Here is a 26975-nt window from a genome sequence, read left to right on the forward strand (position 1 = left end):
GTTGTTTTTTCAATGTCACTGGGAAGCTCTCATCCCCCAATATGAAACTGAGCATGCCAAACTTCGCCCACGCCAACTGGATACGTCTGTTTACCTCTCCAACTGTGTAATTTCCAAAGATATTCTCTTACCCAAGTACACATAACTGTCTACTTTTTCTATGGTTTCGCCATCAACTGTAATCGTGTGGTCTTGTGATATATTACTCATGATTACTTTTGTCTTCTTCATGTTCATATTCAAGCCTGCCTTTTTTCTTTCTTCACGCAACTCACAAATTATCAATTTTATTCTCTCAGTTTCATTAAAAAGCTATTTCAAATTGTTGCTAACGCATAATTTCAATAAAATGGCTTAGAATTGTTTAGATCACCTTTCAAGTATATCTCCATTCATTCCTGCTTTTTTTGTTGTACAAATTATCAGAACTTCTTGATTAATGAAAAATCTCTGGGGAAAAACAGGTTTCATTGTTCATACGTTTATGAAAAAAAGGAAATAATTAAAGACAAATTCTTCATCGTGAATAATTTGACCATATTTCAGGCAATTAACAACTAGTTTGACCGTTATTTATTATGGGTGATAGAGTTATGTAAGCTTTAGCTTCTCCTCTGGCACCACATTCTTATGGCTGTATTAGTTGAAACTGGTAACGGTGGGTACCCGTTAAATATGATATATATTACCGGTGCTGTGGCGAAGTGGATAAAGGCGGTGGCAATTGAAGCAAAGCGGCTTAGCAATCGGAAGGTTCCGGGGTTCGATACCAGGCCGGGTTATACTAAAGTGGTTTTTCTATCAAACGCAATCTATGGTTTCCCACCTGAATATGACTTTCTAACATGAAAAGTTTCCAAATTTGAGATAAAATGTTCAATTGGAAGCCCCCTGACGTGTAAGTTGTTGTCCATAAGCCCTTGCGGATTTCTCCCACAACAGTTGTCGCTTAAGCGTCGTAAAAATAATTGCTGATTATTATAAGTTAAAACTGATGTTTGTTATAATTTCATTACATGTGTTACATTTATGACCAGTTGCTACTGAGGCCATGTTTTAAGGTGCCAATCCATTTTTTTCACCGATATTCCTAGTTTTTTTTTAATCCATAGACATTAAGGGTTACCATATGACAAACTAAATGCCCAATAATATTCCGATGAAGGGTTTCGTAGGCCATCGGCACTAGGCCTGTTCAGGCTTGAAAGGAAAAATTCTTCGACACTATCTAAGCGTTGCGTCAACATAGGCTCGTGCGAACCGCATGAAGAATTGTTTTGGCTAAAATGCTGCCTATATTGCCGGAAATGACACTTCCCAGGCGTTTTAAAGTTGCAGCAGACCTCCCTGGTTGCAGGTAAAGATATGATAACATAACTTGCGTACTTTTGTAAGCTATTTGTTTATGCTGAATTAACGGTTTATACTTGAAGTAATGTTGCAATTTTTGGCCGGGAAATCCCCGTTATCCTCCTAAGTTGTTTTCTATGACGTAAACAATCTTGCAATTGGGATTTGTTGGAAGAGTTGGGTTTTCGGTCTCCGCAAGGCAGAGGTGGTGTTCTCTGAAATACCCACTTCTCGCTCGCGTAAACATAGGCCAATGTTCAGGCTAGTATATAAGGAGCTGATGGTTACGTGCAGTGTGACACTCTTTGACGAAACTCATACAAGACGAGATATACAAGTCTACTTACGGTACGTTATCTTATCATTTCTATCAACCAAGTTGGTATGTTTCCAATACCACGACAACGTGTATAACTGTTCGTAGATATTGTAAGTGCTCATAATATTATTTAATACATTTGTGAGTTGTATGAGTTATTGGCAAACTGCGCTATTATTCTGAGGGAGATAACGCCCAATTATTTAGGAGTAACGTCATTAACCGATTATTGTCATTCACTTTATTAACCTTTATAGTTGCGCTCTGAACTGCGTGAAACTGTAGGTACGTTTGTAAAGATCAGTGTTCTGCGGTGAATGAATATAGCTCCGTCAGTCCGTAATAAGTAGCATTAGTGCATAATTCCTAGTCCAGCTACCAAACAGGAAGCAAAATTACATGATCCACATAAAAGTCATTTAGTCCAACGATTGTTTCTTGGTGTATTTGCATCGGACGCTACGTTTAGCGCCGCCCTGTATGATAAATGAGGTTTGAATAAACGGAACCAATGTGCAATGAGCACTTGAATATCTTCCCCATTGCCATCTTCTTGTCGAGGCTCTTTCACCAACCCCAACTTAAAATATTGCCCCATCAGACGAGGAAGTGACAATACAATTAAAGTGGATAGAATTAAGTATCAAGGCACAATGTAAGCTAATGGAATCACCAAATAAATTGTTAGCCAAGAAAAGGTCAATCTGTCATCGATGTAAACTCCTAAATACTCAGACTTTATATTGACTAGTATTACTGTTATTGTTACTACTACAACCAATACCACCACCACAAACAACACCACCAGCCACACCACAACTACCATTAACACCACTACTAACACTTCCTCTATTATTAAGATTTCGTTTTATTATATTTTTGTATATATGCGGGTGGATCTAGTGCAATATATCTTTCAACTTGTCGTGATTTGACTTTTTTCCAACCGGCAAAACGAGCAATGACAAAACACAATTTGAATGTGGGAGGCTGTGAGTTTTAGTGGAGGGTGGGTTGGTCTGGGTATGGTTTGTGAGGGTAGGTGGGGTGTTCGCAGTCGGGATTCGTATTATTAAATTTTGTTTTGCTTTGTTTGCTTTCTCCTAAATTCCTTTTTCCAATATTTTATCTATTCCTGATTTGACTTTTTATTGTCAACTTAATGTTTTTGGAAGTGAAACTCTTCGACAAGAACCTCATTTTTTTTATAGTTTTACTTCCCTTTATTTTGCATTGCTGTTAATATTATAGTTGTTTATTTTGTGCAACTTTTCTACTATGTAATGAAAACAGAAATAAACGAGACAATCCATTAGTAGAACGTTTCATTTATTATGAGTAAGCGTAGAAGAGACATAAAGATAAAACACTAATAAACTAACCATTTCCATTTGAAATTTGCTATACCAATATTTCCACCAAAATTTGTTGAAATAAAGAACTTAGTAATAATTTTTCAGAAAATTGTTATTTACCAACTCTTGTATATAAGACAACATTGTAACATTCCGCCGAAAATTGTTGAAATGTACCAGATGTGACTTAAGAAATAAGTATCAGAAAAATCGTCATCATTTTAAAATTTTGAATAAAATAAAATAGTTGAAATGACAATTAAATTGTAATATGTTATCATTTCAATATTTTAAGGAAACTATCAAATTGATCAATTGGAAAGAATTTAAAAATTTAATACTTTGCTGATATACGTTGAAAATAACAAGAAAATGAACATTCGAAATCATTTCAACATTGTTCAGAAAATTGTCACGTTGCTCAATCGGAAAGAATTCACAACTTAACTCTGATACAATAGAGATAAATTGGAAAATTCAGCTCGGGCACTCGTCACATTTTAACAAATGTATCTTATGCCCTGTTTTTGTTTTTGGTAGAAACTTCGGTGTCTAGCCCAACCCTTGCTTCTAAGCTCTAACCTTCGATTATTTGTAATAAATATATTTTGAGAATTAAAGTCTGCGCCAATCATTCCTCACTTTGCGAAAGGTTGGCCTTCATTACTTATGTTTTACGTGTGTAAGCGAGGCCGATCACGGTAAACGTAGAGTTCGGAACGGTACACAAATATAGTATGTACAACACTAGGAACCGTTTGTAACATATATTTAATCAAAATACTTCCTTGTAACACCTCGTGGCCAACCCAACAAGCCTTTTAAAACAGCGAGCAAGGTCTCGCCGACAGCAAACATGCACGAGTGAACATAAACATTTACTATTATTACAAAAATAAAGGGTCTATATCGTCTGCATTTCGCATACAAATGAGGGATATAGATTAAGGGTGAGAGTTAAGTTTACAATTGAATACAGTCGTTTGTTATTTCATTAACAATATAGTGGGCCAGCAGTCTTTATTATAAGTTGTTACAATATTCTCCCCTTGGTAAAATAAATCGTCCACGATTTATAAGTTTCCCTTACAAAAATACCTTATTTTCCTGAATGTTAATATTGCCCTTTGCTATCGCAAACTGACCACAAGTAACTACTAGATATATATATATATATATATATATATATATATATATATATATATATATATATTTATTTATATATATATATATATATATAAATACATATATATATATATGTATATATATATATATACATATATATATATATATAATTTCTAAGTAGCAATACCTATTTAAGTAACAATAACAATACCTATCACGACCTATTTAAGTAGCAATAAGTAAAATAAGTACAATAAGTAACAACAACAATACCTATCTAAGTAACAATAACAATATCTATCAATACTTAAGTAACAATAAGTACAATAAGAAACAATAACAATACCTATCTAAGTAACAATACCATATAACAAGTAACTAAGTAACAATACTATATATCTTTTTTTTTTATTTTGTTCAAGTAATTAAGAACATCAAACTACATACTAAATATCACAAATTACACAAAAATACAAATTTTCAAGTTATAAAACAAATGTCAAAACTACATACTAAATATCACAATATATACAAAAATATAACTTCACAATTGAGAAGACATTACTCCATTATTACCTTACACTTATTTGATACTTCTAAGTAAATAATCTCCTTATCGACTAGAACAAAGAAGTTAACTTTACAATTAAACACAGTCGTTTGTATTTCATTAAAAACATAGTATTAATATTGCCTTATGCTATTGCAACTTTACCACAAGTAACTATACTGTATATCATTTCCTAAGTAACAATACCTATCTAAGTAACAATAACAATATCTATCAATACCTATCTAAGTAACAATAAGTACAATAAGTAACAATAACAATACCTATCTAAGTAACAATACTATATAACAAGTAACTAAGTAACAATACTATATATCTTCTTTTTTTTTATATCTCAATTCAAGTTATTAAGAACATCAATGAAGTGGGTGATAAGATATCAGCAATGATTCGCATGTTGATATCGTGTATGTAATCAAACTTTTATTCTTTCTATTAAACGCTGCTAGTTAAGACGATTACTTCATGGCTTTAATTGCGCATGTGCAACCGGAATCGTCGTTGATTCTAACAAGAGCCCTAAACCTATACACTAGTGTTATCGGTATTACCAAATTTCTCCTCACATTTTTAATATGGGTGTACAAAACAGACTTGTAGTTAGTCCGTCCAGGCATAGTTACTGGAATGTAGTTAATGTACTATAGTTCCTGTACTATAGTTCCTGTACTGTAGTTACTGTAATATAGTTCCTGTAATGTAGGTTCTGTACTGTAGTTCCTGTACTCGTGGCTTTGTAATCGTACTCCTTACATTTTGGAAATATTCTACTATATAGTCCTATATGATAGTGCAAGATAAACTGCTTTCCACTTGCTCTTAGAGCTTTGTGCCTAGAGGCGCACTCACGTAGACTTCTACTTGTGATTTATCCCTAACTACACCCCCCCCCCCACCCCACCTACCCAACGCCCCACTGGCAGACAGTATTACAAAGTTCCTGGTGCACAAAAATACAGCCTAAGTATCCTCCATTATATCAAAAGAGGCGGGGAGACTCCTCCCCTTAGATCCCTTTCACTGGTCGACTTACCGTCTAAGCCTTTCCAAGTGGTTGCGCCCAAACTTATGGTCGCAATCATACCAAGTGGATTTTTTTTACCTCAGCTTACTCATGCTTTTGTACTAAAACTGTACTTCAAGTCTGGTATAAAGTAGACAATTAGCTTCTTACTTAATGATAAGACTATCAAGCAATATGCGTTAAGTGTTTGCGGATATATATGGTAGTATACGGTAATATCGAAATGCTGAAAGTAAAAGTGTTGCATTAAAAGCTGAAGTGATGATGATCATATCTCTGACTTTGCCCTAAATTTAGTTTTAGTATACTTCAATTACGCAATTTTATTGACGTTTGATCAGATGTGACGCCACAGAATATGACAGATATGCACTTGTAAAAGGAAATTGTTAATGTGTGAATATTTTATGAAATTACTACAACGCACAGAATTGGCGTTTCCTGCTTTGAAGATATACGAAATTTTAGCTATTTATATAAAATGAATATAAAGAAGATAAAAACTTGCACAAAAAAGTGTTAACCAAACCATGTTGTAATTTGACTATACCGAACTGTCAGTGCAGATGCACAAAATATTTCTACTAGTTTAATACTAGAATAAATAGAATAAGTATTAATCTATTCAAACTCGAGCAAAACCCCCAAGATTGTGTTTTTGTTTAATTTACAACATTCATTGATTAACCATTACCACGTCTCTCTTTTGACAGCCTTGATGCCGTTACAAATTGTGCTGTTTCCTATTCAGTATCAATATAAAGCACGATAATGCTAGCTGAAGTCAATTTAATCCTGCGTAACTGGTTTAACTGGTTTTCGCAGCCACATGATTGACATCAAGTCTTCCACAAGAAATCACAATGAAAAATCGCAGCCTGCTGAAAACTTCACATTAGCAAATGGAATACGAATCCACTTCTCCTTCTAACATGAGAGTCACAACGAAAAATAAATTACTTTAGATTAACCGCAGTATTAAGGCATTTACCGTTATCATGTATAACAATTACAGAGAAGGGTGATTTGGTACCTGAATGTGCCTTTGTCAATCCGGGTATTACAAAAGTTAGTATATACAAGAATTCTACTCTTCATTGCAATCCATATGAGGTAGATTACTTCCTCTAGTTCTGTTGTTCTTGTTTGGATGGCGTTTATCTACCTTTCAACTCATGTAGGCTCACTACCCCCAAGCACCCAGTCTCGTAAATCAACTCTTCCTGTATTTCCCAAAGCATCCGCCAGAACGCCATGAGTTGCAGCGATAGTCTTTTCACTTTTCCACTTAAGTAGCATTTGGTATACCTTCTCCTGGTGATCCGAATAATTTAGGTCTAGGATATTGAGTTGATCATCAGTCAACTTAAGGTTCCTTCCAACTTCCCTCCAGCGTTTGGTAAGTTTTTTTGATAATTTCTATGAAAACGAAATATAAAAGAAAGTACACTCATAATAAGACATTTTTCATGTTCTGTATAACCGTCGTGAAAAAAAATAGTCTAAGAAGGTGATCCTAATTATTTCTTAATTAAAACCACAAAACGTTTTGATTTGGAAATGCATGTAGGATTTCATATACCTATTATATGTTTCTACGCAAATGAGTCACTCTCCTATATACCTTATCTGCCAAAATATGCCTATGTTTAGCATTGCGCAGCAACGAACCGACCGTAGAAACCTTTAAATCTGTTTGAGCGGTAATAAAACTCCGGGCTGTTGCTATTATTCTGGAAGAGATTTTTGGCATGACGTATGCTCTCGCGGTACCCGTGAAAGCGGCTAGGCATGTAGTCTCAGCAATATGATGTCTGGATGAACCCCCCCCCCCCCCCTGTCTTGAAAAAAAGTGATTTTTGAAGTCCGGTAACTTTCGGGGGTATATCGATCAGAAGATTAAGCAAGAGATCAAACAAATTCTCCCGGGCCATCTCTAAGGAATGAAAAGTACTCTCGTCGGTGATAACTACATGTGGAGAATACATTGTGAATCAGGCACAGTGCATGGCAGGATAGAGGAAGCTAACGTGTCATCTCAAATGTCTGAAACATTGTGTTTTAATCGCCTGTGGATGACACGTTCCGTGGCATAATGCCTAAGGATGCTTCGGAAGGAGGTTCCCACAAGTTGTTGTCAGTGTTACTGTGAGAGAGTGTGAACCCAATTTCATTCCCGTCGACTTAAAACTCGATTCAAAACGCAGATGTTTTAGTTCAAAATTATCAATTCTGAACAAAGAGGCAGTGGACAGATACCCGGAAGTGTGTTCGTAGGTAGCAGCGCGAAGCACTTACGAATAGTGAAAGAAATTACTTAAAATAATGATATCGAAGACAATTACGCGATAAAGGTTCTTTTTGGTTTACATTTTCGCGTAATCTTTTCAGTGAAGGCCTCATTGGTCCGTACTTAATACATTACAATATATTAAGCTTAATTTTGCCGTTTAAGTTACTCTTCGTAGAATATAGCCACGGATGAACAGTTACCTGAAGAAGCTTTTTACGAACTTTGGTTCGTGAAATTGCTGACGGCAGTTCTTCTTGTGAATCTGCAATACCATTCCCCGTTGAAAGTATGATTGCTTCAGCTCTTGACAAACTGGATTCCTTGTAATATAATGGCATATCAATACTATTATTAGTTCGAGACCTATATACACATCCCATTGTTTCATGATTACCAACACATTCTCCTTTGTAATGGACACTTAAGTGCATATATTGCAAGAACAACACCAAATACTAAACTTTTTGCAAACATCTTTAACTGAAGTTGTAGTTATAGTAGTTATTAGTAGTAATCATCATCATCATCATCATCATCATCATCATCATCATCATCATCATCATCATCATCATCATCATCATCATCATCATCATCATCATCATCATCATCATCATCATCATCATCATCATCATCATCATCATCTTCATCATCATCATCATCATCATCATCATCATCATCATCATCATCATCATCATCATCATCATCATCATCATCATCATCATCATCATCATCATCATCACCATCATCATCATCATCATCATCATCATCATCATCATCATCATAAATTTATATATATATATATATTTATATTTATATATATATAAATTATGTATATATATATATATATATATATATATATATATATATATATATACATACATATACATATATACATACATACATACATACATACATATATATATATATATATAAAGTTTCTACATCTAGGCCTGTGTATTCATAAGTTGGTTAGCACCATGTTTGATCTCTAGAGTAAGGCAAAATATGTCACCAAAAACAGAACTAGTATTGTTCGATACAGGTGACAAACGCCTACAGTGGAATTACGACCTTCCTTACCGGTTTCGAACCTCTGGACATACAATCAGCGTCCATAGCCAATGGTTAGGGTGTCCGCGTACAGAGCGGAAGGCCCGTGGTTCGAATCCCGGTGGAGGCTGAAAGTTTTTTCACTGTTCTTGATTTTCCAACTCATTACGATTTTCATTTATATATATTCATTTGCCTTTGTCGTTTACCTCCATTGCATTAACATAAAGTCTGTTCAAAGTATCTCTTTCGAGATCCGGCTTTATGAATCACAAATGATTTCGAGTTGGTTAGCATCATGTTTTTCTTTAGCATCATATATATATATATATATATATATATATATATATATATATATATATATATATATATATATATATATATATATATAGATAGATAGATAGATAGATAGATAGATAGATATATAGATATATATATATATATATATATATATATATATACGCATTCATTCATAAATACATACCCGCATATGGAACATCGTGAGAATGGGAGTTGTGAGAGAACAAATACAGATGACCTCTCTACAGCTGCCTTTAAATGTACACCGTTTGTAATCCAATATTAAAAATAAGTAAAACATTGACCACAGAAGGATATTCTTAGCTAAAAAACACAACATACGTTAGTTGAGAACTTTAATTCCGCAAGATCCTTCCCTTGGCCAGCTTTGATGAAACATAAGCATCCGCCTTTTTCGTCGGAGACTGCCTTATTCAGGTAAAACGTACAGAAATCTGCTTCCATATTAGCAACTGTGTCAAATTTGATTATCTTTAAAGGCAAATAAGCAGTTGTTCCATGAAGATGACATTAATTCAATTCAACATACTTAAACCTATTTGGGAAAACAGAGTAAACTTATGAATACGTAGCCTTATATAGTAGTAACTTTTGAAATTTTTCTAGGTTGCGGGTTGCTTGATCTTAGCAATATTCATGGTCGCTATTTCTAGTCCTTGTTCTAAGTTCTTTAGAGAAAATATAGACGACAGTATTAATGTCAATTTTGAGTTTTGGATCAATACATTTGTAGAAACAAATTCTTTCAAATAATGCCATCATTCTTTCATCTATAACTTTACTAGCAAAATCGTGGGTAATTTTGTAAAGTGATTCCTATTTTAATTTTAAATTAATTTAAATGGATCTACTATTATATCACTACGGGATAATAATTCAAATATTTACTACCATTAACTAACAACGAACATATTTGACCTTATTTTTTCATAGAAATGACGGGCTTTTATGAAATGATGGAATCCGAACCGGCATTAAGCTCAGTAATAAACTTACCAACAGAATGTCACATACAATATAATTTAAATAATATATGTTTTGCGTGAAACGAGTCATCACAGGATCATTATACTAAAATTTTTATAAAGCCATTTCTTCCATTGACCCTGCCAATGACAATTAAAACTAAGTTGGACACATGTGGCGGTTACAATAGCAAATACTTCTAAATTCATTACTTGTGCAACTTTGTGTGCAGACTGTAGTTAAACTACGGTATTGCTACTTCCATACAAACAATGAGTGTCATACACTAGTTTGTATGTAATTGATGATTCAGTGAGATTAATTTTTATTTTCTATTACACATATGTGCTTCTTCTGGTAATAAAGAAATCGAAGATAAAAAACGCATTATTCGAGCTTAATAACATTTATTAATAACATTTATAAGATTTATTTGAAAATCAACTATTTCAACTAACATTTGCATTGTTTTCTTCGTTATATGTCCAAATAGGTGGTGATGCATGTAAATAATCTTTGTTTTGCGTGAAACGTGTCATCACAGGATCATTATACTAAAAGTTTGATAAAGCCATTTCTTCCATTGACACTGACAATGACAATTAAAACTAAGTTGGACACATGTGGCGGTTACAATAGCAAATACTTTAAAAGTCATTACTTGTGCAAGTTTGTGTGCAGGCTTATAGGTAGACTACGGTATTGCTACTTCCCTATACAAACAATCATAGTGTCATACAGTAGTTTGTATGTAATTGATGATTCAGTGAGATTAATTTACATTTTATATGACACATATTTGCTTTTGCTGGTAATAAAGTAAATCAATTATTTAAAAATCAAATATTTCAACCAACCTTTGCATTGTTCTCTTCGTTACATGTCCAAGGTGAAAACACTTTTTGAAGCAAAACTGTCAGAGGCAGTTGTCGTCGTTTTAAAAAAAAGCGGGTTTCTGATGCAATATAATGACAGGATTCAGTTTAAGAATCTTTTGAGAGAATACAGAGAGAAAATGACAGTGTGAAGTTGTAAAGCAATATCATTTATTACGGTTGTTGTAGTGAATCAGAGAATGGTTAAGGTTAGTTGGGAGATGCCATATCCCTTCACATAATGCTCAGTGTATTTGTACAACGGTATCCTATTACAAAAACGGTAAAACCCCAAGTGTATCGTTTAGCTTAGAGCTGTCTTTGCTGGCAACTGCATATTTATATGATTAGTAATATGTTAATGGTCTTAATTAATTGTAATTAGATACATATAAATATAAAAAACATTAATATATATGAAGAATTACTTTTCCTCCACCAAAGTGTTTGTTTCTTTTAACTTTTATAATGAAAAATTCATAGCTTGCGGTACTGAAGCAAAGTCAGCTTGACATAAATTGAAATTATATGTACGCTAATGTTTTTCTCAAAATTAGGGAGAAACCTTTACTGATAAAAGCTGCTACTTAATTTAAATATTACTATGCCACTGTCAGAAATACACAGTTGTAATTTTAAAGGGGGCGCCATTTTCCCGTATTGCACTATTTCACAGTTTCTTAACCCAGGTTGAGTTATTTAAACGTACTTACCCTTTGGCAACTTGGTAAGTCCCAGTAATATCCTATATCAAGAAATAAACCATTTTTATCATGGGAACGCTTAGCGGCAAACAACATAATGTTAATTGCCTTGACTTGTTGTCCATCAATTTTATATTTCTTCCAGCAAAAATTGTGAATCCGTATCACACAGCTTTCATAAGTTACATCACACTTAGTATTTCTTTCCTCTTCCCATTGTGGTTTGTTGCCTAAGACAAAAATCAAATATGCGATATTAAAAAAAAAAATGGTGATTGAACATCGGAGAAAGTTCCTGATTATAAAACTGAGAGCATTACCTAGCATTCTACATTTCCTATTCGGTACAACGCAACTCGTCCCTGAGTTTAATCTTGTTCGTATAGTAAAACATTCACTTACGTATCAACTTACAAATCAATCAGAGATGCCAAATTGCTTTAGTTAAACTTTACAGGATTCGTTAATTAAGTATAACTGTTTGCAGTCTTACTTAGCCCTCAATCATGCTCCTGTTATTAGTGACCTTGACCATTCGATTTGTTTATACAGTGGATTGCCTAATTATCTGAACAATAAGCTACAAAGTATACATGCTGCTGCTGTTAGAGGTTTATTTCATGTACTATCTATCACGCATCCTGCAATAGGTGCACTGGTTGCCTATCAATTACCGAATACAGTTTAAGGTTCTTAAGCTTGCCTAAGGACACGGAACCTTGTTATCTTTAGGATTTGCTGTCCACTAGGACCGGTGGTTATTGAACTCGGTTATCCAATCGTTATGATCTCTATGTTCTTAGTTAGGACAAGGAGCTATAAACTGTTTATAGCTCCATGGTTAGGAGAACGCGCTTTTGCTTTATCGCTTCCACACTCTGGAATCGCTTGCCTGTGGAAATTTGTAGTAGAAACACTTTTCAATTGTTTTTTATGGAGGTTCAAAAACTTATTTTTGTAGTCTTTATTATTGGCTGAAACGTTTGTCTATCTAACTCCTTGGTTTTCACTTTGATGCTTTATTAATCTTTTCAATGATAAGAATAATCACAGGCTATAACGTTCCGCTGTATCATTTGCAATCCCAATATATGTCACAGTCATTCGTACATGGGGTCGAACCATTTTATTTTTTAAAGAATAAAACCCAATAATTTACCTTCTTTATGGTGACTGCTGTATACCTTTGCTTTCCATCCACATTTTTTCTTGAGAACCAAACAGTGAGGTATTGCTAATGTTGCTGGTTTTAAAAGGTTAACGTTATTGGGCAGGAGTTCTACCACTAATGAGGAGTAACTAGTAAGTGGTAATTCGGTTTCATCTCGATAATGTTGTGGAATTATTCTCATTTTGACAAAATAATCACGCCGCAGAGCACCGGGAGGTATTTCTAAGCTGACACCGGTATTTTGAATGTCAAGCGTTCCACCGTCTTTGCCGATCATTGATTCTGCTCTCATGGAATGAGAATCACCTAACGAAAGAAAAAAAATAAATATGTAGACAATTGAATAATTCTTCATATTTAACATACTGCTGTTTGCATCAGTTTTCATTGATGAATTGATATTCATAATTCACTTTCTCGTTTTATATATAGTCCTTGAATGGGCCATTATTGATGGTTCATGCTTAACACGTGGACCGAGATCGTACCAAATCCGTGTCTAGTATGTAAATGTAAAGAGATCCATCTTGGTTCCATCATTTGATTGCTCGTCATTTCGTCATTCAACGGAATACTGTTTGGCATAGTACCTTATGACAATCCCTTAATCTGTTCCATTGCTTTTGTTATGAAGTCTGCAGGTTAGGAGAAGAAAGCTGCTTCACGATGTCCTAGGGATAGCTTAGGGGCATTAAAAAGCTGGGATTACTTAGACATGTAAGGACTTGCTAATATGATTGTAGGAAAAAGCTAGAGATGAGGAGAGGAATGTAGAAGGGTTAAGGGCCGTTGGGCTGTGGCTTTTGTGAGGTGAGGAGCGAGAAAATAGTAAAGGGAGAAACCGAGGTTGTGTTATAGGATATAGTGTTGTGGGGAAGATACAGTAAACGTTGTTAATAAAGACTTGATGCTTTCGGAGTCGTAAAAGGAAGCGGTGGTTTTTTGAGTCCGATATAATAAAAGAAGAAAAGCATCGAATAACACTCTGTCCTGAACTGTTTACCGCAGCTTTCAATACAATCGCCAAAAAAGTTCTAAACAAATGGTGTACACTATGATAAGCAGATACCAATTGAGATGTCTTAACATCCGTTAGCAGTTAAATGAACAACTTACCTTCGTCCGTCTTAATGTTCTTTCCTGTACGAATTGATACTTGATCTACTGACGTCACCTGCGCATGATGAAAGGAAGGAAAAAATAAACCAAGGTATTTTATTCCGATAAAATATAATATATATATTTATATGCTGTATAAGTCCCAGTAATTATAAAACAAAAAGGTTCTCATTGTTTCCCGTAGAATGATTTATTGCTCGTATACCATATGTTTTGTGATAAGTTCAGCTACAAATCACTAGTATCATCAAAATTGGTTTGCCATAGAGGTTATCATTGCTGTCAATCCACTACAGAAAACTCAATCTCAAGATATCAATGCGCAATAAATTTGTAGTATATTGCAATGATATACGTATGGAACTAAACGACATGTGATGCACTGAGTTGACTAAACTATCGCACAAGGCATGTCACAATTAACTGAAATAATAGGCAGGTGTACCTTCTTATCCCCTTCAAACAACGGATCGTAGTAAAGATTTACGAATCAACCTATCCGGATCGTGTTAATAAATGGATCATTATTTGCACTATTTCGAATGAGTAAAGGATATGTTTCTCGAATTCCTATAATAACCGAAAACTTACGTTTCCTTCTTCAATATTTCCAGTTTTATCTGATAAACGCGTCTCGTTCGTTTCTACTTCTTTGGTGTCCTCTTTCATCTCTGGTTTGGTGGTGAAGAGATAATAATGAAATTAAACAATAGAAAAGCGGAAAGAAATTAAAAAACAAATACACACTCTCATTTAAGTTAAATAACAAGAAAAGAATGGGGGTCGATACCCTGAAGGATTAACTATTCCGTTTCCATCTCAATTCTCTTTTTGAGATTTCTATCATTGGTAAGTCAGATACCAAATTGCATGGTCCGAAACTTTTAATGTACATTCTTCGAAATTACTCGGAATTTATCATTATAATTTTTTTTTAAAACCTCTTAGCGAACTGCTTATCCACTAGAGAGCCTGTTTTAGAGAATGTGTAAAAGTAAATTGGCCTGACGTTTCGATCCTAGTAGGATCTTCTGTCGAGGATAAATGACAATTTATCATTCATAGTATTAACGAATTAGTGTCCGTAATTCAACGTAATGATAATTCCAACGTATAACTTTAAAAAGTATATTGGTTAACATGATCTACCTTTTGTGTTTGTTGCGAACGGTTCGGGAAGAGTCCTTGGTAACGGCATCTAAAAAAGTAAAAGCACAATTCAAGCATTGGATACAGCTGCAACATCAAGAAAAAGCTCGATTGCGTTAAAAGAGCATAAATAGTAATGCGACACCTAATTGTCTACAAAATTAATTCACCGCTCAATTTTGTAACTATCTGTTAATACGATACTTCTTATTATAAGCTGCGGTGTTGCAAGGTGACTGCAAAGTAACCAAGAGACACATCCCTCATTAAGTACACACGCATACGCACACCCACACGACGCACACATAAGCCAACTTCACTGTACAGGTTCCGATGATTGCAAAGCATCGCAAACAAAAGGGATAATTGCTTTTTAGGCTAATCACAGCCGTTCAGTTAATTTCCGATTGTGTATACACTGTTATTGGCTTGGGGTAGAGAGGTGCAGCGGAGCCCCCGAAAGCGGCAGAATTTTTAGATAGTTCTAGGACTCTGCTAGTACTAAAGAAGCACATAAATACGTGCCAGAAAGAAGAATCTTCTTTTACACTGTGAAATAGACTCAGACCTCTTAAGTGTATTTCGGGAGGGAATGCCGCAGAGTTTTCTGGAACTTCTTGTTCTTTTGTAGCAAATTGAAATTTTCTCTGATAGTGATTTATTAAAGCAGAAAAGCTCTCTGGAATATGTTTGAGCGCTGAAGCATTTTAGGATAATTCTTCCATCTTTTTTAAAACTTTAATCTCCATGGGGAGGGGGGGGGGGAATACCTCAACATTTCCCAAATCCCTTGGAGGTAAGCACTCATTAGCACAGCCGAAAGCTTTCAGCTGAGAAATCGCTATCGCGCGATATTGCAAACCTTTCTGTCACTTTTTGCCACCACGTTTAAATGACTGCAATTTCGTCATTTTTCCTTGAGGCTGAAATTTCATGAGAGGTTTGTGGGAATTAAGTATAATTTATTACATTTCGTTTTGTGAAATTTGAAGGTCACTTAAAGTCACGAGAGGATATTTTCTGAACTTTAAAAAGGTAAGACTGTCTCACGAAGAAGTTTCTTCTTTTACACTGTGAAATAGACCTCAGACCTCAGAGGTTTTTTTCTGAAATGTAAAAATTGCCATTTTTCGAGTTTTGTCCATTCATGTTGTATATGACTAAATGTAAGACCGTTTCACGGAGATAATCTGTTTGCTTATGGAATAAAGAAAGGGAAACAAATCATAACACACAACTTATTCAAACAAAGGCCATCCTTATTGAAGTTTGCTATATCTGCCTGTTATGCATGTACGTCGATTAAGAATGATTTCCTTTCACCCTGCATCTGTCCTCTGGTCAAATAGAGAACACACTAAAACACGGAATCATTTGATAATTTATTAAGAGGATCACGAATTGGAACAAAGATATTTTAACAAGATTCAAAGGTGCTTACGGTTTAAACTCAAGAGTATATGTTTTTTTTTTTGCGGTTTCCCGCTGTTTCGTTTTCACCCTCAGCCAGTCCTCCCACGTCATCGAAAATAGTAAAACACAGAAACTTTTGAAAAAAAATTAATAATTTGGAGTAGCGTTGAACAATCATTTATAACTTCCAACATTTTACGGTTACAAACAATTACACGAAAGGAACAAATTCATGTTTTGCGAATTTCTATTCCTCCAAATACACAGAACCAAACGAGTAAAGTTGCAGACACGCGTAACTTCTACAATGAGGTCAAGTATATTTACGCAAGTTAAAGTAATCTCAAATTGATGGGAATCTTAATTCTAAAAGGGCCTCCTAATTGTTATTGTTGTTTTCATTTTAGAAATAATGATAGTTACTATTAATGTTACTGCAAATGAATTTAAAAAATGAAATTATTACATCAATGGTAAGTTCTGGTTGACAATCACATTTTTTGACCAGAAAAGTAAAGTCAGCTTGCAGGCTAGTAGCAGCGCCTACACCAAAGTAAACTTGAACATTATGTTGATGTTTATGTTGTATATTTGAATGGGAGAATGACGGAGATTCCAAATTTTCCATCAACGTGGTAGCGAAAATAGGGTAAAGAGAGAAGGAATGATAAGAAGTTTGACATAGGTTTGCTTACATAGAGATATCAAAATAGTTGATACTGTCGCACATTGTAGAAAATGCGAACTTGAAGCAGGTTTGGCGTCACGTGTTAAACATTGTATCACAGATATTGTTTTCAGTTGCTTATTTTTCGCTGTTTCGGTTTGACTTTAAAATGGACATGAATCCAACGTTTCCCACAGGAGTTGCAGAAATAAAGCAAACTATGAGAGGTGTGTGAATGTTTATTATGATGTCTCTATTCTGAAAGAACTGAATGAATGTCTCATGAAACACGAATTAGCCAGTTCGGAGATACCAGCAGCTTAGGATTATGTAACAGCTCAAAAGGTCGACTGTGAATAGTTTCGTCACTCAACAGCTTGTTAACACTTAGCACACACTATAGCGTTGTAATTCCAAATATCGATCGTTATCTGTACTGAAGTAGTTTATATTTTTTTTCGCAATTGAGGATGAAATATCCATAGATGATATTAAGCTATTGATGGATAAGGCTTTGAACGACTTTCTAAGGGAGCGAGGACTTAAATTATCGGGGAGAAAAGAAGAACTTGTCGCACTTGTTTTCGCTGCAAAGATATTGCCTCAGCTTGCCCCAACGTTAACGTGTTATGAAGTAGCGACATAGGTGCAGAACCTATAGTAAGCATACTGCATAAATATGATCTGCACTGGTTGTAAAGGAAAAAGTATTTGAAGTAAAATAATTGATCCAAATTCGTTATCTCATGATTATTCACATACAAAAGAAATCTTTAATGCGATGATTTTCTATCGTATTAACATGTTTTAGTAACAACATATGACAAGCTACGATGATATTTTCCATGTATAATTTATTGGTGCTGACTTTCTATATATTCGCGTAAACGCTTTGCGACAAATTACACACTAAATCCTCTAAGCGACAGAGTGTGAATCCAAAATCCATTCCTTTCGACTTAAAACTCGATTCAAAACGGAGATGTTTTAGTTCAAAATGATGGACTCTGAACAAAGAGGCAGTGGACAGAGACCCGGAAGTGTGTTCGTAGATAACAGCACAAAGCGCTTTACGAATATTGTAAGAACTTACTTACAATAATGATATCGAAGACAATTACGCAATAAAGGTTCGTTTTAATTCACAGTTTCGCGTTATCTTTCACGTGAAGGCCTTATTGATCAATACTTAATAAACTAAAATCTATTAAGCTTAATTTCACCGTTGAATTTGCCTTTGGTGAAATGCAACAACGGTTAAACAGTTACCTGAAGAGACTCCTCACTAAAAGCACTGTCTTCAGTTTGTACACTTGCTAGTCGTAGTTCTTCGTATGTATCTCCAGCAGTAGCTTTGCCCGTTGAAGATATGATTGCTTCAGTTGTTGACCATCTGGATTCCTTGAAATATAATGACATATCATTTCTTTTATAATTTCGAGATCTATATAGACATCCCATTGTTCCATGATTACCAAAATATACACCTTTGTAATGGGCACACTTAGGTGTATATACTGCAAAAACAAAACCAAATACTAAATTCGTAATCTAAAATGAAGTTTTAGTTATCAATAATAATGATGATGATGATGAGAATGATGTGATGATGATGATCATAATAATAATAATAATAATGATGATAATGTGATGATGATCATAATAATAATAATGATAATAATGATGATAATGTAATGATAATAATTATCATAATCATCAGCATTTATTATAACAACGTTTAAGCGACCACAAATGTGCTAGAAACCCCGCAAGGGCTTATGGGATTATAACTTACATGTCGGGTGGCTTCCAGTTCAACATTTTGATTCAAATTGGGATTTTTTTTTCAATTTAGAAAGTCATTTCAGATGGGAAAACCGTCGATTGCTCTTGGATGAAAAACTCACCTTAATATTACCCGGCCAGGTATCGAACCCGGAACCTCCCACAACTAAGCCTCATTGCTTCAGATGCCACCGCTGTTATCCACTCGGCCACAGCACCGGTATTTGCATTATGTAATCTGTACTTGTTTACATTATTTAGTTTGTCTATACGCTATGTGCCATGCACCATGTCGTTAAACTATAGCACATAGTCTAAGTGATACATGCTCCACATATCATAGTAACGTGTTTTTTTTTTGGGGGGGGGGAGGGGTGTATGATGGTTTAGCTCTCGTATTCTTGGCATACCATGCTGGCTCTAAAGGCACGTATAAACGGCACGAGAAGAAACATAAATACAAAATGTTAGACGTCATCCTGACCTGCATCAAAACTCGATCTCACATATCCCTACTCCAACGGGTTTTAAATATGAGAGTCACCTTTGCAGCATAAAGCATCCATTAGTGCAGCACCATGAATTACAGTCAATGTGAACCTCTGTCACCTTAACAAGTTGTTAATGTAAGATTGCCCACTAAAATGTGCCAGTTCCATGATCAGTGTGATGATTGCAGTATATGCCTCTAGGGTTGAGCTTCACTTTTGATTGTTTGTTTCTTATCCTACCTTAGCATGGGAGAATTTTGTCATTTCAGTCTCAATATACAGTTTTAACTGCATGCATGTAAGGTCAAAAAGCTTGTATGGTTGAAAATTTGATATTGCTGTTAAATTTCTATAAGGAGAAGCTTCCCTGCATAAATCCGCAGAGATATTTCTCTTTAGAAACTAATAAACTGCAATCAATATGTTGTGCATCAACACAACAGTATTTTTTGTAACCATTATATTCAAGGAGTACTAACCTGAGAAATGTTACTGGGCACAGCAAAAGAAAGATCATCAATCAGTCTAGCGCAAAATGAAGTAATGAATCATGCGCTTCTCAATATGATTAGTGAAAATAAATAAATAAATATATATATACCGTAATACGATGATCACATTGTAGATGTTTGCAAAAATATTATTCACAAATAGTGTGCACGTGTTGTTCTTACATTACCGGAATTAGAATTTGTTAGACTATTTTATCAACCGCTCAGGCAATCTCAAGCATCTGATCTACAACGATTCAATCCCTGTATATGTTTAGAAAATTCGGTTTCTTTCTCATATCTCTGATTTCTAAAGGATTTGGTGTGCATGTAGTATCTAGTTTCGAAAAGGGGGCCACTGAAAATCCTATGTAAGACGTTGGTTTGTTATCTGCAGTTACCATTGCGTATATGGGGACTTATGGGAAAGCAAAAAAAGTGTCACTTGGGAAACCCTAAAAAAAGTAAAACATAAGGATGTACGTATCAGGTATGTGCCATCAATGTGTGGAAGAACAGATAGAAATCCTGTTCAAAGCGCCCAATGATCAATAAGAATGCAAGGAAGTATTTCATCAAGGCATCCGTAGACGTCTCGTTGCAGAGAAAAACCTGCCTATGGTAACACTCCAGCGACCTTTGATCTGGGTGTACAATGTCCTTGTTTTGAGGCAGTGTGCATCACCAGGGTCACATAGACAGTAATGTTTGAATGTGAATGGAAGAACAATGGGGGGGGGGGGAATAGCTGTTTTTGATAACCGAAGAGTAATGTTGATGGTAGCTAGTTGTGAAGAGAAGTAGTATTTGTTTGTATTTGTTCGGACTTTCCTTTTGTATTTTCTAAGTAATTTTACCATTAAGAGAGACGGTTCATAAACTATAAAGATGTAGCATTACTCTAAAATTGAGGTATCCCTCTATTTATTAAAAACAATGTGACAAGCTACGACGATATTTTCTATGTATAATTCATTGGTGCTAACTTTCTATATATTCGCGTAAACGCTATGCGACAAATTACACACTAAATCCTCTAAGCGACAGAGTGTGAATCCAAAATCCATTCCTTTCGACTTAAAACTCGATTCAAAACGGAGATGTTTTAGTTCAAAATGATGGACTCTGAACAAAGAGGCAGTGGACAGAGACCCGGAAGTGTGTTCGTAGATAACAGCACAAAGCGCTTTACGAATATTGTAAGAACTTACTTACAATAATGATATCGAAGACAATTACGCAATAAAGGTTCGTTTTAATTCACAGTTTCGCGTTATCTTTCACGTAAAGGCCTTATTGATCAATACTTAATAAATTAAAATCTATTAAGCTTAATTTCACCGTTGAATTTGCTCTTGGTGAAATGCAACAACGGTTAAACAGTTACCTGAAGAGACTCCTCACTAAAAGCACTGTCATCTTGTTCAATTGCTGATAGTAGTTCTTCGTATGTATCTCCAGCAGTAGCTGTGCCCGTTGAAGGTATGATTGCTTCAGTTGTTGACAAACTGGATTCCTTTTAATATAATGGCATATCAATACTTTTATAATTTCGAGATCTAGAAACCCCGTAAGGGCTTATGGGATTAAAACTTACACGTCGGTTGGCTTCCAGTTCAACATTTTAATTCAAATTTGGATTTTTGTCACCTTCAATGTAGAGAGTCATTTCAGATGGGAAAACCGTCGATTGCTCTTGGATGAAAAACTCACCTTAATATTACCCGGCCGGGTATCGAACCCGGAACCTCCCGATTGTTGGTTTAATTTGAATGGTAGAACAAAGGGAAGGGAGAATGGGAGTTGTGAGAGAACAAATACAGATGACATCTCTACAGCTGCCGTTAAATGTACACCGTTTTTTTATCTAATATTAAAAATAAGAAAGACCATAAACATAGAAAGATATTCTTTGCTAAAAAGCACAACATACATTACAAAAAGTTAACTAAAGCGTAGCAACTAACCTTTAGTGAGAAATTTAATTCCACAAGATCCAACCCTTGGCCAGCTTTTAAGTAACATGTGCATCCGTCTGTTTCGTCGGAGACCCCCTTTTTCAGGAGAAACGTACAGAAATCTCCTCCGATAAACGCAACTGTGATAAAGTTGATTATCTTTAAAGGCCACAAAAAAAGAAACAGTGTTACATGAATATGACATTCATTGAAATCAACATACTTTAACTTATTTGGGAAAACGAGAACGTAGGCTTATATAGTAGTAACTTTTGACATTTTTATAAGTTGCGGGTTGCTTGATCTTAGCAATATTCATGGTCATTATTTCAATTCCTTTATCTCTAGTTCTTTAGAGAAACTATAGACGACAGAATTAATGTTAATTTTGGGTTTTTGTTCGATAGATTTGTAGAAACAAATTCTTTCAAATAATGTCATCATTTGTTGATGACTTTACTAGCGAAACTGCAGTTAATTTTTAAAGTGATGCTAATTTTAATTTTAAATTATTTAAAAGGATCTTCATTAAAATAACTACGAGGTAATAATACAAATATTTAGTACCATTAAATAACAACAAACCTAATTTACCTTATTGTTGCACAAAAATGACTGGTTTCTATGAAATGATGGAAGCCGATCCGGCTTTAAGCTCAGTAATAAACTTACCAGCAAAAATATACAATATACTTAAATTATATATTTTTTTGCGTGAAACGTGTCATTACATGATACAAAAACTTTTATAAAGCTTCCACTGGCACTGACAATGACAATTGAAACTTAGTTGGAAACATAAATGGATGCGGCGGTTATAATAGCAATACTTAAATAAATTGATTACGTGTGCAATTTATTATACAGGCTTTAACTAGACCATAAGGTATTGATATACTTCCTTACAAAGATGAGTGTCATGCACTAGTTTGTACGTTAATTGATGATTCAGAAAGATTATTCGACTTTCTCTTTTTCCCATATGTGATTCTGCTGATGGTAATAAAGTAATCGAAGAAAAAAATATTCAAGCTTAATAACATGATAGTTTTAAGGTGATTTATTTAAGAATAAACTATTTTAACCAACCTTTTCATTGTTTTCTTCTTTATATGTCCAATTAGTTGGTACTACTTCTTCAAATAAAACTGTCAGAGGCAAATTCCCTTTTCTGAAAAACCAGGCTGGTCTCTGATGCAACACAACGGCATGATTCAAATTGAGAATCTTTTGAGAGTATACAGAGAGAAAATGACATTGTAAGGTTGTGAAGCAATATCATTGATTAAGGTTGTTGTAGTGAAACAGAGAATGGTTCAGGTTATTTGGTAGATGCCGTATCCCTTCACGTAATGTTAACTGTATCTGTACAACGATAGACTATTACAAAATGGGTAAAACCCCAATTGTACCATTTAGCTTACAGTTGTATTTGCTCACTATTACATTTTATATGATTAGTAAAGATGTTAATGGTCCTAATTAGTTTTCATTAGATGCATATCAATATAAAACACCATTATTAATAATGAGTTATTTTTCCTGCACCGACGTTTATGCTACTTTTAACTAACATAATGAAAATACATATAGCTTGCGACACTGAAGCAAAATCAGTTTGAACGTTGATTGTCCACATGGTATCTCAGTTTCTCAAATTAAAAGAGAAACCTGACCTGATAAAAGCTTCAAACGAATTTAAATATAACTGTGCCACTGGCAGAAAAAGACAGTTGTTATGTAAAAAGGTACTTCACGATTTAATGCTATTTTCCCGTATTAACGCAGGTCGGGTTATTTAAACTTGCTTACATCTCGGCAACTTGGTAACTGCCAGTAGTACCCGATATCAAGAAATATTTCATTTTCAATAGAAGAACGCATAGCGGCATACAACATTATCCTCTTTGCCTCGACTTTATCATCACCAATTTGAACTTTCTTCCAGCTGAAATTGTAAAACTGCATCACACAGGTTTCATAAGTTACATCACACTGAGCATTTTGTTCCTCTTCCCATTGTGGTTGGTTGCCTAAGACAAAAAACAAATATGTGATACAAAAAAGTATAATTGAACAACAAAGAAAGGTCCTGATTATAAAATTACTTAGAATAAACATTTTTACTTCTTTCTTTAGAAGCGTTCAACGCAACTCGTATTCACTTACGTGTTCACTTATGTTCAACGAAAATCGTATTCACTTACGTATTCATTTACGCATAAACTTAAATGAATAAGATATGTCAAATTGCTTTTGGTAAGTATCTCAATGTTCAGTCTTGCTGTACCGTCACTCTTGCACTTGTTATTAGTGACTTTGGTCATTCGAATTGTTTATACAGTGGATTACCTAATTATCTTATCAATAAGCTACGTCGTGTACAGAATGCTGCTGTTAGAGGTTTATTTCATATACTATCTAGCTCGCATGTTAGTCTTCCCTCCTGCAACAGGTTCACTGGTTACCTATCATTTACCGAATACATATAAAGATTCTTACGCTGCCCTAAGGACACAGGACCTTGCTATCTTTAGGATTTGCTGTCCAATAGGACCGGTGTTTATTGAACTCGGTCCTTTAATCGTTCTGATATATATATTCTAAGGTTCACTCTAAGTTAGGAGAACGCTCTTTTTGCTTCATTGATTCTAAACTCTTGAATAGTTTGCCTGTTGAAATATGTAGTAGTGACACTTTTTTAATCTTTATGAAGAGGTTTAAAACTTATTTTTTTAGTCTTTATTATTGGCTCAAACGTTTATATATCTTACTGCTTTGATTTTGTATGGTTTGGTTTTCACTTTGATGCTTTATTGATCTTTTCAATGATAAGAATAATCACAGGCTATTTACATAACGTGATTGTAACTCTGATTAATGAGTACATGTAACATTCCGCTGTTGCATTTGCAACCCTAAAATATGTCACAGTCATTCGTACATGGGGTAACACCATTTTATTTTTCGAAGAACATAACCATAATTTACCTTCTTTATGGTGACTGCTGTATACCTTTGCTTTCCATCCACATTTTTTCTCGAGAACCAAACAGTGAGGTAATGTCAAAGTTGCTGGTTTTAAAAGCATAACGTTATTGGGAAGGAGTTCTACCACTACTGAGGAGTTACTAGCAAACGATAATTCAGTTTCATCCAGATAATGATGTGGAATTATTCTCATTTGGACAAAATAATCAAATCGCAGAGCACCGGGAGGTATTTGTAAGCTGACACCGGTATTTTGAATGTCTAGCGTTCCACCGTCTTTGCCGATCTTTGATTCTGCTCTCATGGAACGAGAATCACCTAACGAAGAAAAACAAAAACAATTAAATATATAGACAGTTGAAAAATTATTTTTATTTAACAGACTGTTGTTTGTATTAGTTTTTACTGCTTTAGATATTCATAATGCACTTTCTCTTTTTATATTTAGTCTTCAATTTTGCGATTATTGATGGTTCATGCTTTACATGTGAACCAAGATCGTACCAAATCCGTGTCCTATAAGTAAATGTAAAGAGATCAATCTTGGTTCCATAATTTGATTGCTTTGTCATGTAACGCAATAATGTTTGGCGTAGTAACCTTTGACGTTCACATCATTTACTCCATTGCTATCAATACAATCGCCAAACAATTCTCAAATCATACGATGTACACATGGATACGCAGATAGCAATTTAGTTGTTTAGTCCTGTAATGCATTTCTTTACAACCGTTAGCAGTATACACATATTACCTTCGTCCTTCTTAATGTTCTCGCTTGTACGAATTGATACTTGATCTGCAGACGTCACCTGCGTATGATAAAAGGAAGGATCAAATATACCAGGGATGTTTAAAAAAATGGTTCTCGTTGATACTGTAGAATGTTTAATTGCTTGTACCATATTTTGGGGTGATAAATTCATCTACAAATCACTAGTATCATCAAAAGTGGTTTGCCATAGTGGTTATCATTGCTTTCAACCCACAGAAAACTCAATTTCAAGATATCAATGCGCAATAAATTTGTAGTATATTGCAATGGGATACGTATTGAACTGAACAACATGTGTTGCACACAGTTGACTAAACTATTACACAAGTCATATCGCAATTGACTGCAAATAATGGGCACTAGGAAGTTCTTATCTCCTTCAAACAACTGTTCGTAATAATGATTAACGAATGACACTAAATTTATAATTTTTTCACTATTTTGAACGAATAAAGGATATGCTTCTCAAAATGTTATTATTACCGAAAACTTACAATTCCTTCTTCAAATTCTCTTCTGTCTGATGAACACGTCTCGTTTTCTCCAACTTCTTTAGTGTCCTCTTTCATCTCTGGTTTGGTGGTGAAGAGGAAGGCCAAGAAATTAACAAAGAAACACGGAAGGAAATAAGAAAGACAAATACTCAATTACTCAAAACCACAAATACACATGCTCATTTAAGTTAAGTAAAAAGAAAAGAAAATAGGGGGCAATACCGTGATGGATTACCCATTCCGTTCAATCTCATTTCTCTTTATGAGATTTCTATCATTAGAAAGTCACATACGAACTTGCATGGTCCGAAACTTTGTAGTGTACATTCTTCGAAATTACTCGGAATTTAGCATTCATCGTTTTAGGTAATTAATGTCCGTATATCAACGTATAATATTGCAAAGTATGATTTTAAAATTAAAGTATTTAAAACTACCTACTTTCTACGTTTGTTACTACATGCTGTTTGGAAGAAGTCCTTTGTTGTCTTTGTAACATCATCTAAAGAGGTAAAGGC

The 26975-nt window shown here is 34.6% G+C and overlaps 2 protein-coding genes across 2 annotated transcripts in view; both read right to left on the reverse strand.

Moving 5' to 3' along the window:
- Nucleotides 1-5658: 5658 nt before the first annotated feature.
- Nucleotides 5659-26975, reverse strand: part of LOC139978053 (uncharacterized) — a 22664-nt gene continuing 1347 nt past the window's right edge. Inside the window, exons 2-10 of the mRNA XM_071988004.1 lie at nucleotides 26899-26959; nucleotides 26458-26534; nucleotides 25943-26000; nucleotides 25189-25506; nucleotides 24010-24230; nucleotides 23287-23424; nucleotides 22207-22356; nucleotides 8238-8357; nucleotides 5659-7163 (exon numbers count right to left, since the gene is read on the reverse strand). Coding sequence (XP_071844105.1) covers nucleotides 6918-7163; nucleotides 8238-8357; nucleotides 22207-22356; nucleotides 23287-23424; nucleotides 24010-24230; nucleotides 25189-25506; nucleotides 25943-26000; nucleotides 26458-26534; nucleotides 26899-26959 — 1389 coding nt within the window. The 3' untranslated portion in view covers nucleotides 5659-6917. The remainder of the gene's footprint in view (nucleotides 7164-8237; nucleotides 8358-22206; nucleotides 22357-23286; nucleotides 23425-24009; nucleotides 24231-25188; nucleotides 25507-25942; nucleotides 26001-26457; nucleotides 26535-26898; nucleotides 26960-26975) is intronic.
- Nucleotides 10011-18891, reverse strand: LOC139977278 (uncharacterized). The gene is made up of 7 exons (XM_071986563.1): nucleotides 18742-18891; nucleotides 15393-15441; nucleotides 14835-14914; nucleotides 14241-14298; nucleotides 13113-13430; nucleotides 11963-12183; nucleotides 10011-10076 (listed from the first exon to the last, which is right to left on the reverse strand). The coding sequence occupies exons 1-7, from the start codon at nucleotides 18889-18891 to the stop codon at nucleotides 10011-10013; spliced, it is 942 nt and encodes a 313-aa protein (XP_071842664.1).

The sequence above is a fragment of the Apostichopus japonicus genome, chromosome 12, assembly GCF_037975245.1.
Source record: "Apostichopus japonicus isolate 1M-3 chromosome 12, ASM3797524v1, whole genome shotgun sequence".
NCBI lineage: Eukaryota > Metazoa > Echinodermata > Holothuroidea > Aspidochirotida > Stichopodidae > Apostichopus > Apostichopus japonicus.

Coding starts and splice junctions, on each gene's coding strand:
- LOC139977278 (XM_071986563.1), bottom strand. CDS start 18,891: ATGTCATTATATTTCAAGGAATCCAGATGGTCAACAACTGAAGCAATC. Junction 15,442..18,741: donor TTAGTGAGGAGTCTCTTCAG/GTAACTGTTTAA, acceptor TTACTTTTTTAG/ATGCCGTTACCAAGGACTCT. Junction 14,915..15,392: donor GTTCGCAACAAACACAAAAG/GTAGATCATGTT, acceptor CCACCAAACCAG/AGATGAAAGAGGACACCAAA.